At 37.0% G+C, this 17,040-nt stretch overlaps 2 protein-coding genes across 3 annotated transcripts; one reads left to right on the top strand and one right to left on the bottom strand.

Annotated features, from left to right (window-relative positions):
* Positions 1 to 318: 318 nt before the first annotated feature.
* LOC147856270 (inner membrane protein PPF-1, chloroplastic-like) lies at positions 319 to 6,444 on the top strand. Of its 2 annotated transcripts, none has more exons than XM_087329716.1 (11): positions 319 to 779; positions 2,692 to 2,802; positions 2,887 to 2,961; positions 3,602 to 3,662; positions 3,744 to 3,817; positions 3,968 to 4,072; positions 4,172 to 4,279; positions 4,364 to 4,467; positions 5,165 to 5,332; positions 5,499 to 5,658; positions 6,035 to 6,444. In XM_087329716.1, the coding sequence occupies exons 1-11, from the start codon at positions 390 to 392 to the stop codon at positions 6,122 to 6,124; spliced, it is 1,446 nt and encodes a 481-aa protein (XP_087185842.1). In that variant the 5' UTR covers positions 319 to 389; the 3' UTR covers positions 6,125 to 6,444. The 2 variants fall into 2 exon arrangements, with proteins under 2 accessions (XP_087185842.1, XP_087185843.1); XM_087329717.1 differs by having other exon boundaries at positions 320 to 779; positions 6,038 to 6,444.
* A 1,206-nt stretch (positions 6,445 to 7,650) lies between these two features.
* LOC147856269 (casein kinase II subunit alpha-2-like) lies at positions 7,651 to 13,070 on the bottom strand. The gene is made up of 10 exons (XM_087329718.1): positions 12,729 to 13,070; positions 10,946 to 11,075; positions 10,062 to 10,256; positions 9,543 to 9,700; positions 9,367 to 9,457; positions 9,215 to 9,280; positions 9,003 to 9,084; positions 8,357 to 8,424; positions 8,216 to 8,284; positions 7,651 to 8,138 (listed from the first exon to the last, which is right to left on the bottom strand). The coding sequence occupies exons 1-10, from the start codon at positions 13,031 to 13,033 to the stop codon at positions 8,094 to 8,096; spliced, it is 1,209 nt and encodes a 402-aa protein (XP_087185844.1). The 5' UTR covers positions 13,034 to 13,070; the 3' UTR covers positions 7,651 to 8,093.
* Positions 13,071 to 17,040: the final 3,970 nt, after the last annotated feature.

Raw genomic sequence — 17,040 nt, 5'->3', positions numbered from 1 at the left:
GATTCCCTCACCAGCCCTCTTTATGATTTGATGCAGAATAGACACGAGCCAATACAATACATTATATACATACATACATACATACATACATACATACAATATATTATATACATACATTCAATACAATACATTGTATACATACATACAATACATACACACAATACAATACATTATATACATACATACATACATACAATACAATACATTATATACATACATACAGTCTTACATACAAGAAAATACATTATATGGTTAGATACATTACCATACAATATGAATACAGTACAATACAATACATACATACATACTACTACTACTTCTGTGGTAGCTCCTTATGATAATGATGATGCCTTAGAATTAGCCCTGTTTTCATACCTTTCGCCATAGCCATGGCGTCTTTCTTGTCTGCAGCCACAGCTACAGCCACTGCCACAGCCACCTGCAGCAACATAAATAACTCTTTCATCTCTTCTCCTTCGTCTTCTTCCTCGCTCCGAAGGTTCCACTTCGATCTTCCTCACGGTAGACGAAGATTCCATGCTCCTTCTGGCTTTGCCCTCCTCACTGTCCGTGCTAGCTTCCATGACCTCCACTCTGCATCGGAATTCGTTTCTAGAGGTTTTCCCGAGCTGCTCACAAGAGCTGAAGGCCTCCTTTACACCCTCGCGGATGCTGCAGTTTCTGCTACCTCTGATGCTGCAGTCTCTGTTGATGCGCCCCAACAACAGAATCGTGATTGGCTGAGTGGTCTCACCGATGGTATGGAATCTATTCTCAAGGTAGATTTCTTCTTCTTCTTCTTCTTCTTCTTCTTCTATTGGTTTTCGATGTTGCAATCTATCTTCCATCACAAGCATTAACATCATTGGTATTCTTATTTATTTTGATGTTTCAAATGTTCTTACTTTGGAATCATTGAAAAATACATTAACAGTGCGTTAGAAACCATTGTCATTGTAAAAACAATTTCTTCTTATTTTGGTATGGCTTATCTTCCTTTGTAAGCATTATATTTAATGGAATTCATTCAAGTCTTTTTTGGAATTATGTGCCAGTTTTATCTTTTTTAGTAATCATATACATTAATATGTGATATTCAATCATTTCTCAAGTTAGATACTCTTATTCCTCTTATTTTGACCTATTGCGTCTATCTTCCTTTGTAAACAGTAAAATGTGTGTCTTGGAATGATTTCTCAAGCTAGATTCTTCTTCTTCGTATCCTGTTGTTTGAATACATGGGCTGTATCCATTGCAATGGTAGATTACTTATTTTGACGTTTCAGAAAATCTGTCTTCCTTTGTAAGCACTAAAATTCATGAGTTAGAATCCATTCTGAAGCTCTTTTTTTTTATGTTTTAATCTCTCTTCCTTCGTAAGAATTGAAATCTATGAATTATGGTTGGGATCCATTCTTCAGTTAGATTTTTATTTCCTTTTTTTTGTGTTCCTCCCATATGTCTCCTGTTTCCAAAATTAAAATCCTTATACCTTAGCTTTGGAAGGATTTTAACAAAATATTGTTAGGAGAACCTCTCCTAATTGAGTAGGCTGTAATAATCAGCCATCATTATCTAGAAATGAAAAATGATTCCAGAGATATGTATGTGTAGGAAAATTTGAACACAGCAGTTTAAATTTACAACAAATGGAGAACCTCGCTTCCCTTCAAGCCAAGGCCAATAAACGAATATGCATCTTTTATGTGTCATGTACTACGCCCAAAGGAGTCTGAAACTTGGAAGCAGACACATAGGACATATAGCCAACCACCAATACTACTGTACAGGGGATCATACTTTTGATGGATTGGAACCAACTTTTAGTAAAGAGGATCTAGCATAATTGGCAATAATTAACCACAATAAATAAAAGACTATCCACGATTGATTACTAAACCATATAGAAGCTGTAGGTATTTCTGACCAGCTCAACCATTACTCCCATTAGCTGATGCAAATCAGTGAATCAAAAACTTAAACGCATCCCATACTACTTAGAAGTGCGTGTCAAGGACACATCCAACCACTGGACCTATTGTGGAATGGAGCATCCTCTTGATGGATCCAATACAAGATGTTAGAGGGATCTCTCTTAATCATGAGATTAAGCATATTTAGTGAGTAAACAAAATAGATTCTAGACATCCCTAAATCAATCATAGCTAGCTGGTAACACATGTTTTAGAACATAGCCAAGCGGCTTAATGTGGTAGACGGGAGACAAGCATTGATCTCAAAATAGCATGAAGAGAGTAGAATGAATAGTAGGTTCTGCTACAAAACAACTTGTTATATGCAATCCCATGGGTTGTTCAGACCATAGCAAGTCCAGACTGTATCTCAATAGGGATATCTGTGGCCCCGTAATTTCTTGCACGACCTAGTTATATCTATGCATGTACATGTATACTTCCTTTGTGTTTCAAATGGATTTCTTCTTGGAAATCGATTAAGACAGACCCTTGATGTGTATGTTTACATTGTGGGCTCTTGTAGTCATGTCCTTGCTATTCACATGGTTTTGGTGAAAAGAGGGACATGGAAGAGAGAGGAAGGGAAAGAAGATACCCTCTGAAGAATCCTAGAGAGTATCTAGTCAGAATTTAGTTTATGCTAGTTATAAACACTATTTCTTGCATTCATTTGCTGGGTATCTTCAGCCAGTTGTTTATGACTTTCATGTTACAGGTTTTGAAGAATGGCCTCCAAGCAGTGCATGTGCCTTATTCGTACGGGTTTGCAATTATTTTGTTGACGATTCTTGTCAAGCTTGCAACTTTTCCTTTGTCAAAGCAGCAAGTACGAAATTCTATTAAACTTATTTGTTTTTTGTGAGCTTCATTTGGAGGATAGTAATGCCGTTTGTCTAATTCATTGGTACAGCTGGAGTCAAGCTTAGCGATGCAGAGTTTGGCACCAAAAATCAAAGCAATTCAGCAGCGCTATGCTGGAAATCAGGTTTTCTCTATTTTGAAATCTCAATTTAAACATGTTGCAAGTTGAATATGGCTTGGTCCTTTTCACTCATGACCTGGAATGGTATTATAGCTGAAGAAATGCTTTTAGGTTAAATATTGATGCTTAGGGAAAGAGAGGAACACACTCAGGCTAAAGACTGGCAAGTTTCTTTGAGAAGACAATCATTTGTTTATGTTTCAGCTGGATGTCTTTTATTGTTGATCATTTGCATGTGAAGTATCTGATAAGTTGGTGTATGTCTTAGTTGTATTTTATGAAAGATAGTAATATTATGCAGGCACGAGGAAAATATCTAGACCTATAATTTACATCAATTCGAAGAAATGTCCTCTTCAAGATATATCCATGTTGTATTACAGATGTCAAAGTAAAATCAGTAATATATGGGTACTTTAAGCAACCAGAAGTAGTGATTGGCTTGTAATTGGATGTGTTAAAAATAGGTCATGCAACATGAGATCACTGTCGTGTAACAATTCATAATGACCTTCAAAATTTCCTTGTAATTCTGGTATTTCATGGATATATCCATGATAATCTTGAGTGTTGTGCAAATTTGGGTTGCTTATCAAACCGTAAAAAATTTGTAACACTGCACAAGATGTGTCATCTTTTTTAGGAGAAGATACAACTTGAGACAGCACGGCTTTACAAACAAGCAGGCGTGAATCCTCTAGCAGGTAAATAGGCAGCAAGTGTTTGCTAGTGTATTATCGCTTGTGCTATGAATCTTTTTCTCACTGTCACTCTTGTATTTCCAGGCTGCTTACCCACTTTGGCAACTATCCCAGTCTGGATAGGGCTTTATCGAGCCTTATCAAATGTTGCAAATGAGGTGTAATGAACTAGATTCTTTTGTGCTCAAGTATTTGTGATAGAAATATAGATGGTTTCATACCATTTTTTTAGCCTTAAAACTTCTTACCATCATATTGACGGTGTATCCTTTTGTCATTTAATTTATATTAATGATTATTTTCATCAGGGATTGTTAACAGAAGGTTTCTTCTGGATTCCATCCCTAGCTGGGCCAACAACTATTTCAGCCCGCCAAAGTGGAAGTGGCATTTCATGGCTCTTCCCTTTTGTTGTAAATTCTTTTCCAACATCTTGAATATTTTGATAATGTTCTAATATTCACGTGTGCACGTGCCATGGAACTTTAAGTGACTCTTACTCTCTGATGTAGGATGGTGCTCCACCTCTTGGCTGGGGTGATACTATCGCATACCTTGTACTGCCTGTGTTGCTGATAATCTCACAGTACGTTTCAATGCAAATAATGCAACCTCCACAGGTAGATGCTTCTACGTGCATCTTGTGCTACGTTCTCCTTTTGATTTTCGTTGTTAAGATTCTAATACTTCGGTTTCTTATCCAGTCTGATGATCCCAGCCAGAAGAATACACAAGTTATCCTGAAGTTTCTTCCTTTGATGATTGGCTACTTTGCTCTTTCAGTACCATCTGGTCTCAGTCTTTATTGGTAACGTTCTGTTTTTTTCTGCTGGTTCTTAGGCTGTTGAGAGACGGAAAGATTGTATTGACATCGCTAAGGAGGCCAAAAGGTCCAATGGAATCAGAAGGCCGCATATGATTTCAGCTCATAAATAAATCATTGTTGCAATAAAAAAAAGAAACGTTGAGAGCTGAGACCGATTCAGTAAGATTACCTCTTACTGACTTCCTAGTAACAAGATGCTGATTTGTGGACAGGAAAAGAAAAACTGATATTGCCTTCGTATAAAGCAATTTTGATAAAGGGAGATATAAGTAATTGGATACACCAAATAGGAATGAAAAAGAGAGATCTAGATAAAGACAGTCCACGAACCGTGAAGAAAAGAGTCATTTCAGCACAGTGTGCTACTGCTCACTCGTTATGTTAAATCCTTACAAGAAATGATCTAGAATGCATCAATAACTGATAGTCATTCTTGTGTACTCTCCTATATTCAACACTTGTTAGTCTAAATAAATTCTTATACCTAGATGGAAGCAAATGTTGGCTTGTGATGCAATTATGGTTATAGATATTGTTGGACTTGCCACATGCAGAAGATGATTTTCTATAGTTAGAACATATTTTGGTGACAATGTAATTCTGTCACTTTGGTCTGTGATTTAACCTGTCTCGCTGACAAATAATATTCTAATTACATTATGATTTTCTTTTGGGTTAGGTTGACAAATAATATCCTAAGTACAGGACAACAAGTATTTTTACGGAAATTGGTTGGTGCAAAACCTCCTACAAGTGTGGATGGGGAGGATATTATAAGTGCTGGTCAAGCATTGAGATCCAGTAGTCCTCCTCCGCTCCTTGAGAAAAAGGATACTCGTGGGGAAAGGTATTTGTACATCATCATTACGTTACCAATGTTTTTTTTATCTACCTTTTTTTTGTTCACCGTCTGAGATTTGCCTTCCTCTGAACTTCTGATGCATTTTTATATGGTTTCACTGACTTTCTTTACCTTTACATCCCATAAAATAGCCAAGCACGTTTTGTGGCAGGTTTCGGCAACTGAAGATGGAGGAAGCACGGAAGAAGGCAGAACGAGCTGAAGCTGCCAAAAAGGCAGCTGAGGCAGCTGAGTCAACCTCAGGTGATGAGGAGGATGTAAGTGACGATGATGAAGCAGAAGATGACACTGCAGATCTGTCAAATGCCAAGGTATCACGAGAAAAGATGAATTTAATTTGGGGTGTAATTCTTGGTTTAAGTAACTTCTGAAGTCACCTAGCTGGCTGAAAATAAATATTCTTATGCTCTATTCTACTACTCATTCAGTTCGATTTATACAGAAGGCCCACTTAAATATATCTACAAGTTTCTTAATTAGCTAAATTGCAAATTTGACACGCCAATTTACAATAATTGTTTGAGTGTCGTTTATATAATGATTATAAACAATGATAGGTTTTTCTTGCTCATATTTTGGATGGATTGTTATTTCTTACCAGTAGATACACATGTGAACATATGGTGTAGTGATGATTTATCTGTTTTTATCCTCTCTTGTATGTACTAAACAAACTGCTTCTTGTAGCAGGACTCTTTGGAGGAAATTTACAACCTTGGCCAATCAGAAGATTCAGCAAAAAAAGGCAAACGCTCAAAGAGGAAACGGACTGTGTAAATTATAATTGAGGTTAAGTATGAGCTCATGGAGACTAGATGATGGAAGAGTGAAAACTTCCTTCTTGTGGGTTGAAAAGATTCTGAGATGTATACCAAATTCCAGAAGTGAAGCCACTTTTCATGCTTGCTTTTTGAGGTATTTTGGAAGCAATATCCTCGATTGGCTTTTGCAAAGTAAGAGGCAACCATGTATTTAAAGAGATTATTGGATTGATGGGAAGATTCATTCTCTTAAGATCACACCCTTGGTATACTATACTATAATATACTCAACAATATAAGCTATTTTGAAATAATTACCTCTAGAATTTGTTTAGAGTTTTCCTATGTTTCCTTTTTGAGAGGGATTTTGCAGTGAATCACATGCTTTTAATCAGAAACTATAGCAAATTTTATATTAGATAATCAAAAGCTCCATTTATAAAGTGCAACGTTTTCTGTCCCCTGAGGGCTCTATTACCAATTGCAGTAACCAAACGTAGGTGCAGTTATAGGACAAGTTCATATTCACATTTTGCAACTTTATATGCTCGTTACATTATTGTTGCATCAAAATATGCTGTATATGGTGAACTCTTTTAAGTAACTACTTAGCTAATTCTAGATTTATGGTTTGCTTTCCATATTATCATGTATCTGCATAGAAAGTACATGTGACATCATTTTTAATGACAATAATCTATTGTGTGCATATCTTCTATTTGTAGGTTCCACAAAATTTTCCTTAAGATGTCTGTTAGTTTGAAATTTCAAAAAATAGTGAGCAAGTGAAGCTTGCAAGGTAGTCATGGTTACATAAACTTGTTTCATTTATATCAGGTGTTGCAATAGCTATCTTGATGTTTTCAAGAATGTCAGTGCTAGTGCTTTTATCATTACATAAGAACTATGAGGATAGTGAATACTCTTTAATTAAGGTATTCATTACGATTTCCCTTGCACCGCGTTTACCTATCAAGACTAAAACCTTCAACCCATGAGAGACTAGTGCAAAATGCCATTTACTACAGAACAAAATAATTTAGTCTGGCAGTAGAGTACAATTTATGATAATTTTATGACATTTTAAGAGGATGTGAAATCAGAATCCTGAGCTATGTACAGCAGTTGATATGAAGAGGTATTCATAGTGGTATGAAATCCAGTACACGCCCCAAATCAATAACAATAATTTACAAGATACATTTATAACGTTATAATAGTAACTGAGCTAAACACAGTACAAGCACTGCGCTTCAAAACTTCTTGATTCCTTCAATATTTGGTGAAAAAATACAAAGAATACAGAAGAAATTTCTAGGATGTCTCAGCAAATTTCTTTTTATGTAATAGTCAAAGCTGAACGACTCCAAGTAAAAAAGTTCTTTTCTGCTGAGATCACCATCCACCCCCACAATAATAAGTCGTTGAAAGCAATCACTATTTATGTTACAATGAAGATTCGCTTCCCCTTCTTCTCTGGAAGGAAGTATGCGTTATCCAATGATACCACCATCCTTTGAATGTGAAATTTGTCTTAATGTAAAAGCACAAAGAAAGATATCCTTCTGCATATCTTTGGCAGCAATGAAAAATTTGATTAAATACTCATCAAAAACACCAAAATCATGGTTAGAGTTAGTTGTGGGACACAAGGAGAAAAAACATTAGGATGTTGAGAAGTACAATGATTGCTGAGGGGGGAAAAAACTCAATATATGTATATTGACCTTTTTATTAATGATTATCTTCATTTCTGAAGAATGTAATGAACAGTCACCCTAGATCTGCAAATCAAGGATGGAGACAGAATCTGGCTGTACAACTGTTAACAGTTTACATTCATGTGGCCAGAAATCAGTTATCCAAACCAAACCTTGATCAAGGGCAGAGAAACCCCTGTATCCTTGAAGAGAGCCACAAGCAATCATGCTCTTGAGGGGATTGTCCCCCCACAAAAAGGAAATAAAATCACAATTGGTATAGCATTATGATGCTGCACACTTCTGCACCGGATAGAAGTAGGGATGATTCTGCAAATAAATCACATCATGTTTTTTTACTTGAGGTTTACGGAAAATATTTAATACTACAAAACTTGTCCACATACCATGGCCTCTCCTGCTGTTAACCTCTCATGATGATCATAACGCAAAAGTCTGTCTAATAGATCTTCAGCCTGCACATGTCATCATGTCAATTTATATATCTTTTGAATGCCAATGTTCCTTCAGATATTCCAAACACTTGCCTCTGGAGTGATCAAATGCTCATTAGAGGATGTTTTGAAACTTGACCATGAGGTTTTGCTTTGTCTGCCTATACATGCAGTAATCATTCATAAATAAAATTAATATTAACATTCAAGCAGAGTGATGATATTTTATTACTTCTCTAGATATTGATGGATAATCAAGGACAGAAAGAGATCAGTTTTCTACTAACCATATACAAAAATATGTAAAAGTGCATTTTCAACAGTGTATGTAGATGAGCTAATCAATGAATATATAAAAAAAATGCTTGAACCAAAACTAATCCCCTTCCCCATATTTAATCAAAGTTTAAAATCCGGCTAATAATAAATTAGAACAATGTCTCACAGGGAATTCTGTTTCTCTTCATGCTAAACATTACATGAATAACCTCTTCGGCATAAAAAATGATCTAGATTATGATACTAAAAGCTGTTATATTTAGGATACAAGACAACCTAAACATTAACATCTCAATCTAAATGTTTCTATATACAAATAAAATTCAATCACATTTAAAAAAATTCTCAGTAGATTAATGAATGTCACAAAACCTTCTACTCTAAGAGAGATGATATACATGATCCTATTGTATACATTGATAATGAAACATTGAATATGAGAGTACTAAGTTATTGTCACCTTCTATCAGAGAGTTTAGGTCCATCTCTAGCCTAATATGATATTTCTGAAGATATGCATTCAAATCATCAGTTCCAAGCACCTGCAAGATAAATTAGGAGTTGGTGGATAATTTAATTTACACCTAAATGCCCATATCATAATCATGCTATAGTTTAGATGTTGATTATATTTAATAATAGTGTATTAAAAGAAGTGAACTTGGAAATTACTTTCACAATCTGTGCAAGTTGATCTTCATTGTCCTTTCCACGAAAGAAGATGTCCATTCGGAATATCTGAAAATAATTATGAGTTCACGCTTGAAAAACTTAAAAGGCACAAACAAGGTGCTTTCCAACATTCTGATGAATACAAGGCTTACCATTCCTGCAAACATGCAACCCAAACTCCACATATCCAAAGAGTAGTCATAATGATGTAAGCCTACTAGAAGTTCTGGTCCTTTAAAAAACCTGAATTGCTTAAAGAAATATTAAAAATTGTTGCTTAGAAATATATATTATAAATTTCGGAAAGCCAGAATGCCATAATTCGCACCTTGATGCTACGCGAACGTTATAATCCTGGTTTGGATGATAAAAATCTGCAAGGCCCCAATCAATGAGCCTTAATTTGCGCTGTTTGTGATCAATCATCACATTGTTGGGCTTAACATCGCGGTGCATGATCCCTCTTGAGTGACTGAAGTCCAAAGCCTGTGAAGCAAAAGCAAACAAAATGCAAGATGTGTAACACAATGCATAAACATTGATAATCTGAATATCATAGATCAGTAGTAGGTTTTTTGAATCTTGATAGCCATGCTCGAGCATTTTATTAAGGCACATGGGACTGGAGATGATAACACATGATCTTTCATTAAGTTTCTTACCATGAATAGAATGGACTAAACCCAACTTTCATTCCCCCTCTATCTACTAAAATATAAAATGCTTAAAGCTCAAGAATTCTATAGTTTCAACCAGGCTAAGAACACCTTGGTTCCTTACAAAAAATCCGAACTCAAAGCTAGTTTAATAAAATAAGGTTATTATTTTATTAGAGCAATATTAGTACCTTTAACAACTCCAGCATATAATAGCGGATGTCGAAATCGGTTAAAGTTGGATAAAGAACCTTAAAATCCGTGTTATCAATATATTCAAAGACAAGGCTTGGAGTCCTGCTTTGTTCATCACGAACAACATCCAAAAGTTTAACAATATTTGGGCCTCCTGCAAGATTTTGAAGGATTTTGATCTCCCTTTTAATCTGCCAAATTAAAATAATACCAGTTAACTTCAAACTACCAAGAGGAAGTCTGACTATTATCCATCCACTAAAGCCATGAACAATGACCATTTAAATCAAGCGCAATCTTTCTTGGCTCACCATTTATTGCTTCCAAAGACCTCTATATTGGAGCAACTACACAACTGTGATTTAATGTCTGATATCCCAAGTTTCTCAAGAACTCAACAAACGTAAAAAACAATCAGACTTTATCTATAGATAAAAATGATACTCCTATTTCTACTTGAAGCTTGAACCATAACTGCGCATAGGTTGAATGCACATGTGCTCTGCAGGCTAGTTACTGGCTTCTACCATTGTAAGGACACAGGTTGCAAAATTTTGGACTTCGAAGGATAGTTGAAATGTTGATCCTACTATATGCCAACAGTGCAGATGTACAAGTCCAAAAGTTCACTAAACCATGGAACTTCAAGTCCACATGAAAGAATCCAAAGCACACATAATAAATCACCCAGAAAAATAATTAATCTTCAAGACAATAGACCTACCTGATTTAAATAACAACAATAAGTTTATTTAAGTTTAAATATATTCCAAAATATAAAAAGCATAGAAAATAGAGAAACACATCATATGATAATATTGCAGCATCTGAGACATTTCATTGAGCACACATTTATTTCTAACATCTATTAGATTCATACCTTTCTTCTCTTAATTGGTTTCAAGATCTTGATGGTGCATGATCTTCTATTGGAAACATTCACACCTTGAAAAACTTCACTATACTTTCCACGCCCAACCTTTCTCAGAACTTCATAGTCATCCTGATCCCTACAAGGAAATCAAAACAATGGTCCTTACTTTTGATTTCATGAGTCACAAATGTCTTGAACATGCATACAAATTTGGAAGAGAACTAGGCAATTTTGATGACAAAAGAAAGTAAGATCATGATCCCTAGACATAATTCAAGGTGGGCTCCAGAAGTTTTTTGCAATGTATGAACTATAAATACTTTCTTCAAGAGCTCTCCTCTTTGTTCTCTGTGCTTCCTAGTGCAGCATTATAATTTAGGAGTAATTTCAAAATTGACTGTTTGTTAACGATCTAATTAGCAACAAAATTTAGAAATAGATCAACGAAGTCAAATTTTATATTTAATGCCCATAACTTTGTCATCTAAACCTGAAATCTAAGTACCATCATCAAGATCCTTTATATTAGTGGTAATACCATAATGCTGTCATTGCAGTGTACAAAACTACAAAATCCTTCTCCGTTCTTCCTTCATAATTGGCTCTCATGCACGCTAAAGAAACTGGGAGAATTAATGTTAACTCTATGCCGAAAGGTCATTCAGGTTGATCTTCATTAACCAAGGTGCCAATGCTATTCATTCCAAGGTACTTTCATTTCCCAATTTTGGCTCCAATGAATGGCAATTGCTTATTTAGTCCCACCAACAGAGATTAAGTTTCTTTATCTTTTCAGTGGCAAACCCACTAACCCATTAAATAGCATTACCGCTTGTACAGGAAGTATGGAAAATTCGGTAAAATATTGACAATGGCCCCAAAGTGTTCTGAGGTCATTTCCATATCGATCATAATGTAATCAATTCTGCTAACCAATGTACTACATTGCCTTCTTCTTCCCTGCCAAAGGTCTCTTCAAGAGGCAATCCATCATCCCCAGACTGATTCGGTTCGTCTAAAGTGCTGCCAGTGCAATTTGCATCATGTTCTTACATGATGTCACCGGAACAAAGGATTCTAAAAGAAGAAAGATGATATCATATCTACAGTCAAACATTGAGAAGATTTTATCCTACTTTGACTTTGTGGACTCTCCAGAAGTTTCTAGTCTTGCTTGTTCAGTTCTTTAATATCTAGAAGGTTATAACAACTAAATTTGTATGATTGCCTTACATACTTGTTTTTTCTTTATTTAATCAAATCTAAACAAAGTTTCTTTTTGAATTACAATCACAACCACGTCTTACTGTCTGTTGTCAAATAGGCATATTAGCTGTTACTCAAGAGGAACACATCTACAAGATTCCTTTGATTTTGAACTTTCTAGAGGCTTCCAAATATTCTTTGCCTAGATATTTGACTTTTAGGAGTGTTCTACATCATATCATATATAAATAAGAGTTTCATAGTTCATATTTTATTCACACACTACATGAAAATATTTCTGTTTGGTCTCATAACTCATACTTTTCCTCGAGGAAGATATTTCATTACATTGTTGACCGCTGGACTGCGGAAATTCAAAATCTCAACATTGACACTGGGACAAATATAGAAATTAGACCTAAACACATATAAGACCTCTGGGGATGAAAATGCTCAATCTACCTCGGAAAGAAAAAGAAAAAGACGAGATTGCTTACTCCTATCGAATATTTGAACCTTTAGGGTGACAATGATCAATCTTTCTCAGAGAGAAGAAGGAAAAGAAAAAGAAGATGTTGCTTACCCCCATCGAAGGACAAGTGACTCATAGTCCCAGTACTCTCTCGGGCGGAGGACGTTAGCATCAGCGTAGACTCGGGAGCTCGTGATCCAACGGGGTGCGAGGGTGGACATGGAGGATTCCTCGACAAACTGCGTGGAGGAGGCGGACCTTGCATCCAACCTGAGAGCAGGAGGAACAGGGGAAGAGTAGAAAGAGGGAAGCAGGGGATGATGACCACGATGATAAGACCTGTATGAAGAAGAGGAGGAGGAGGAAGAAGAAGAGATATGGCGCCATGTGAAAAGAGCCAAGAGACGTTTGGCCATGGTGGGCGTCTCCTCTGTGAGAGGCACAGAAGAAACAGAGCAGGCGAATCCTGGTCTGGTCTTGTGACTGTGGTATAGTATAGGAGAGTTCCGGGGGGTTAGTCAAGTCAAGTCAAGTCAAGCCAAGCCAAGTCAATGAGTCATGAAGTAAAAGAAAGAAATATCTATTGGCAAGGAGGCCAAGGAAATGAGACAAGATGAAGGATCCAATGGCTCTCTCCATAGATCTCTTGAAGCAGAAGAAGAAGAAGAAGAAGAAGAAGATGAAGAAGAACCCTTCTTCACCCGTAATAATGTCCTCAACAGAAGACTCTAGAGCTCTCTTTCTCTGATGTACTTGAGCGTGGCGCACTCCCGTCCCGTGTGTGTGTGGCCTACTTGGTTGTATGCATGCCCCCCCCATTGGACCAATTTCAGCGCCCTAGCCCCATCGGATGGTGCTTCTGCCTGTCTTGAGGAAAAACTGTCTCCTTATTGATTGTCGAGGCAGGAAATGAAGCCCGATGAACCTCGTGAACAAGTACAGACTCTCATCAGAGGACTTTGAAGCTCCATGCTGATGGTCATACAATATTCGTGCGTTTTTTCCATTCATTGTGGTCACATTAACATCATTGATTGGAAGTGTGTTCACATGTATATTTGTGTGGTTTTCTTAATCAAGGACTACTAAAGGATCTAATTGTGTGGTGCATGTGTGTGTGTGTGTGAGAGAGAGAGAGAGAGAGAGAGAGTAATATATACATATTCTTTTCCAAGCTATAAACTAATGGGTCTGATTTGCTAAAACTAACCCTTCTAGTATTATTCTTCTCAAAGTCAAGAGTGATATTGAGGCATTAGGAGCTTTGAGGAAATGTGTAATGTTTGCATTATTGCTTCATTGTGGTCATACAACATCACTGGTTGGGGGTACGTGTTTGTATAGAAGTTCCTTTTAAATTTCAAGACATTAGGGGAGGGGTTCTTAATTGTCTAACACTAGCCCTTCAAGTTTGAGTAAACCCTTGTCTTATGTGTAGGAAATCTCTAAAAGCATGGTAGGGAACACAATACTTACTTGTGCAAGACATATAAGTGGACACATGGCCTCAAAAGACCACATGAATGAGCATCTATTGTTGTCAAGTTGAGACAGGAAATACAATGTGCATTTGACTCGGCTACATGGTTATATTTCTAGTCCATATATCACAACCTTGCTGCGTTAAGTTCACACATAGAATGTTCCTCAAGGGATCCTTACCATCCTCACAGACAATGCGTGAAGTAAGAAGACCTTTATGTAAATGATAACTCACTAGCATTTGGAAATATCGATGAGTTGGATTTAGTAACGATAGTTTTGTTGGGCTTGAAGATTAAGATACTGCTCACCGATGTAGACCATAATACCTAATCCCGACTAGGATGTTTTCCCTAACATTTTAGGCCTTTGGAAATATTGATGAGTCGAGATAAATTGCAAAATTACATATCATTTTGGGTAGGGTGATGTTGTACTTTGCTTGGGGAAGCAACACATTCCAGGTTCATTTTCATTGTTCTTTGTTGTGATCTTTGGGGATTTCACTGACATTAACAGGCCCTACATGTTGGTATCATCGGCGAAGATTTTCCAATTCAAGTCATAGGAGTACTCATATTGTGTTCTTCTTCATCTTGCTAATTTGGAGAATGTTATGGCTTGGTTATACTTTCTTTACTAGTCTAGTACTTTACGAGGATTTTTATAGTTATCTTTACCTATAAAGTTTGGCTATGGTCATTCGGCATTGTTTCACAGTTACATTGCTTGTAACATTTGACTACTTTGTATATTGACTCTGGCCACTTTGCTTTTCATACGAATGGAGGATATTTCTCTTGAAACAAAAAACTTTGTACTAACAATAAACAAAGCCCCACAATCTCTACATTAAACAAAGTCTTCCTAACCATCCAACTCTCTTATATCTATTGACCTAACTTTTGTTAGCCCTTAACCTCCATAGTTGCTCCTTCAACCTTCACATCTCTATAGTTCAGCCTAGGTAAGCGGAGAATACTCCTCACACCTTTGATGTTTTCCTTTAGCTCTTTTTCAACACTTGACCTAGGACTCCTCATGATGGACTAATAATTTGGATCTTACTTCACAAGATCAAAAGCTTACCATACTCAAGATTGCCTCAGTTACCTTTTTTGAGAAGTCGTTATGTTTCTATTGGACATTGGCCTCATTCGCCACTAATTATACATCCCACGTAGCCACGACTTTTGATTTTTTAATTTATCAAGATCAATCAATGGATTGATGACACTACACCACCAACGTTATGTGATTAGAGCTCCTAGTGTTAGATTGGTAGAAGCCTAAAACCTTGACCTTCCCTTGTTGGCTCATTGTCCTGTTCCCCATTGCCACACCAACTCAAGAATGCTTTGTCTTACCCAAAAACACCACCCCCTTCACTACCTGCTTCCATTAGAATCAACAATCACGTCCATCGCTATAAGCCTAACATTATAAACCAACTGCATAGTTAGTTTTAATGGGTTGAGGGTAGGATGGTAAGGAAACCAAATATCCTAGAAATTGGGACAAATCCATAAGGACCTAGGACACATGGGAACACATGGTGGTATGGGAGCACTTAGTTACGATTCATAGTGATAGTTATACGTGTCACGATCAAGGATATGTGAGATTCTTTACCTATTTGAGTCTATTCGCGGCATCCATGTTAGGATAGGTATTCAGCCCCAACTTAGTACAAATTCATGCGTTTTGGGAATTAGTGGGGATGTGTTCCTACTTGCTTATCAATTTTTGGTTCTCACGACCAAACGCCGCCAATGCTTGTCAGAAAGCCTTCGTCACTAACCCTATGGGAGATTTCGGGTTGTTGCTGGGTATATTAGGTATCTATCGGATAACTGGAAGTTTTGAAATTTGTGAACTATGTCAACGATTCGTCGAATTGATCGATACTCGTAGTGTCAATCCCATTCTTGCTAATATCGTGGCTCTTTTACTCTTTTTAGGCCCTATATATTATAGATCTTGGTACTAAAGTAAGCTTAAGATAAGGATAAAGAAATGAAAGATAGAAAGGAGAAAGAGAAAGAAGGGTGCCGATCCACCCGATCACCCCCGAGCGAAGGGATCGAGACGGACTCGAGCCTCGATCGGCGTCCCATACCACCGCCGTGGCGTCGAGTCGTACCTGGTGCTGGCGCGCTCGCTACAAGAGTTGACCCACCACACGAGCAGAGTCTCGATGTAGTCAAAAGATGATCAAATGAGGGTAGCTAGGCCTCTTATTTATAGCGAAACCCAAGGCCCCCAGGCAAGTTCACACTTGACCTAATGGGTTGTCTCAATCCCGAGGATTAAAAGTAATCCTCCCCTTCTTTACACTCTCATTTAACCCTCACACTTATCCACGTGTATAGAATACTACGGTAAATTCTTACCACGGGATATTATATGGTCATGCCCGTAACATACTCCCCCTCTTTAAAACATTGCACTCTTGCAATGGAAAGTTAGGGAAGTTAGTTCTAAGAGTATTTTTGCGTTCCCATGTGGCATCTTTTATTGATTTATCCATCCATTTTATTTTGAATTCTCGGATTTCTTTAGTACATAATTTTTTTGTTTTAACATCGAGAATTCTTTCTGGTACATGTGGTTTAGAAGATAATTCTTCAGAAGTAACCAGAGTTTCAGTCGTAACTGTATTGTCGCCAGAACCTAGAAGTTCTTTTAGACGACTCACATGAAAGACTGGATGAATTCCGACACCATCGGGAAGAGCGAGACGATAGGCTGATGACCCAATTCGTTTGAGGACTGTAAAAGGTCCACAAAACCGTGGGGCTAACTTAGCGCACTTACCTGTAGACAATGTCTTAGAATTGTGAGGTACACGTAAAAATACCTTCTGTCCAGGGTTGAATACACGAGGTTGCCTATGATGATCGGCATAAAAACGCGCTCTATCTTGAGCTGTTTTTATATT

The sequence above is a fragment of the Azolla caroliniana genome, unplaced genomic scaffold (genome assembly GCF_043228905.1).
Source record: "Azolla caroliniana isolate FFs.n. ecotype wild unplaced genomic scaffold, voAzoCaro1.0.p SCAF_13, whole genome shotgun sequence".
Lineage (NCBI taxonomy): Eukaryota > Viridiplantae > Streptophyta > Polypodiopsida > Salviniales > Salviniaceae > Azolla > Azolla caroliniana.
Note: the sequence above shows the minus strand (reverse complement) of the source record. Positions and strands in the feature narration are given on the sequence as shown.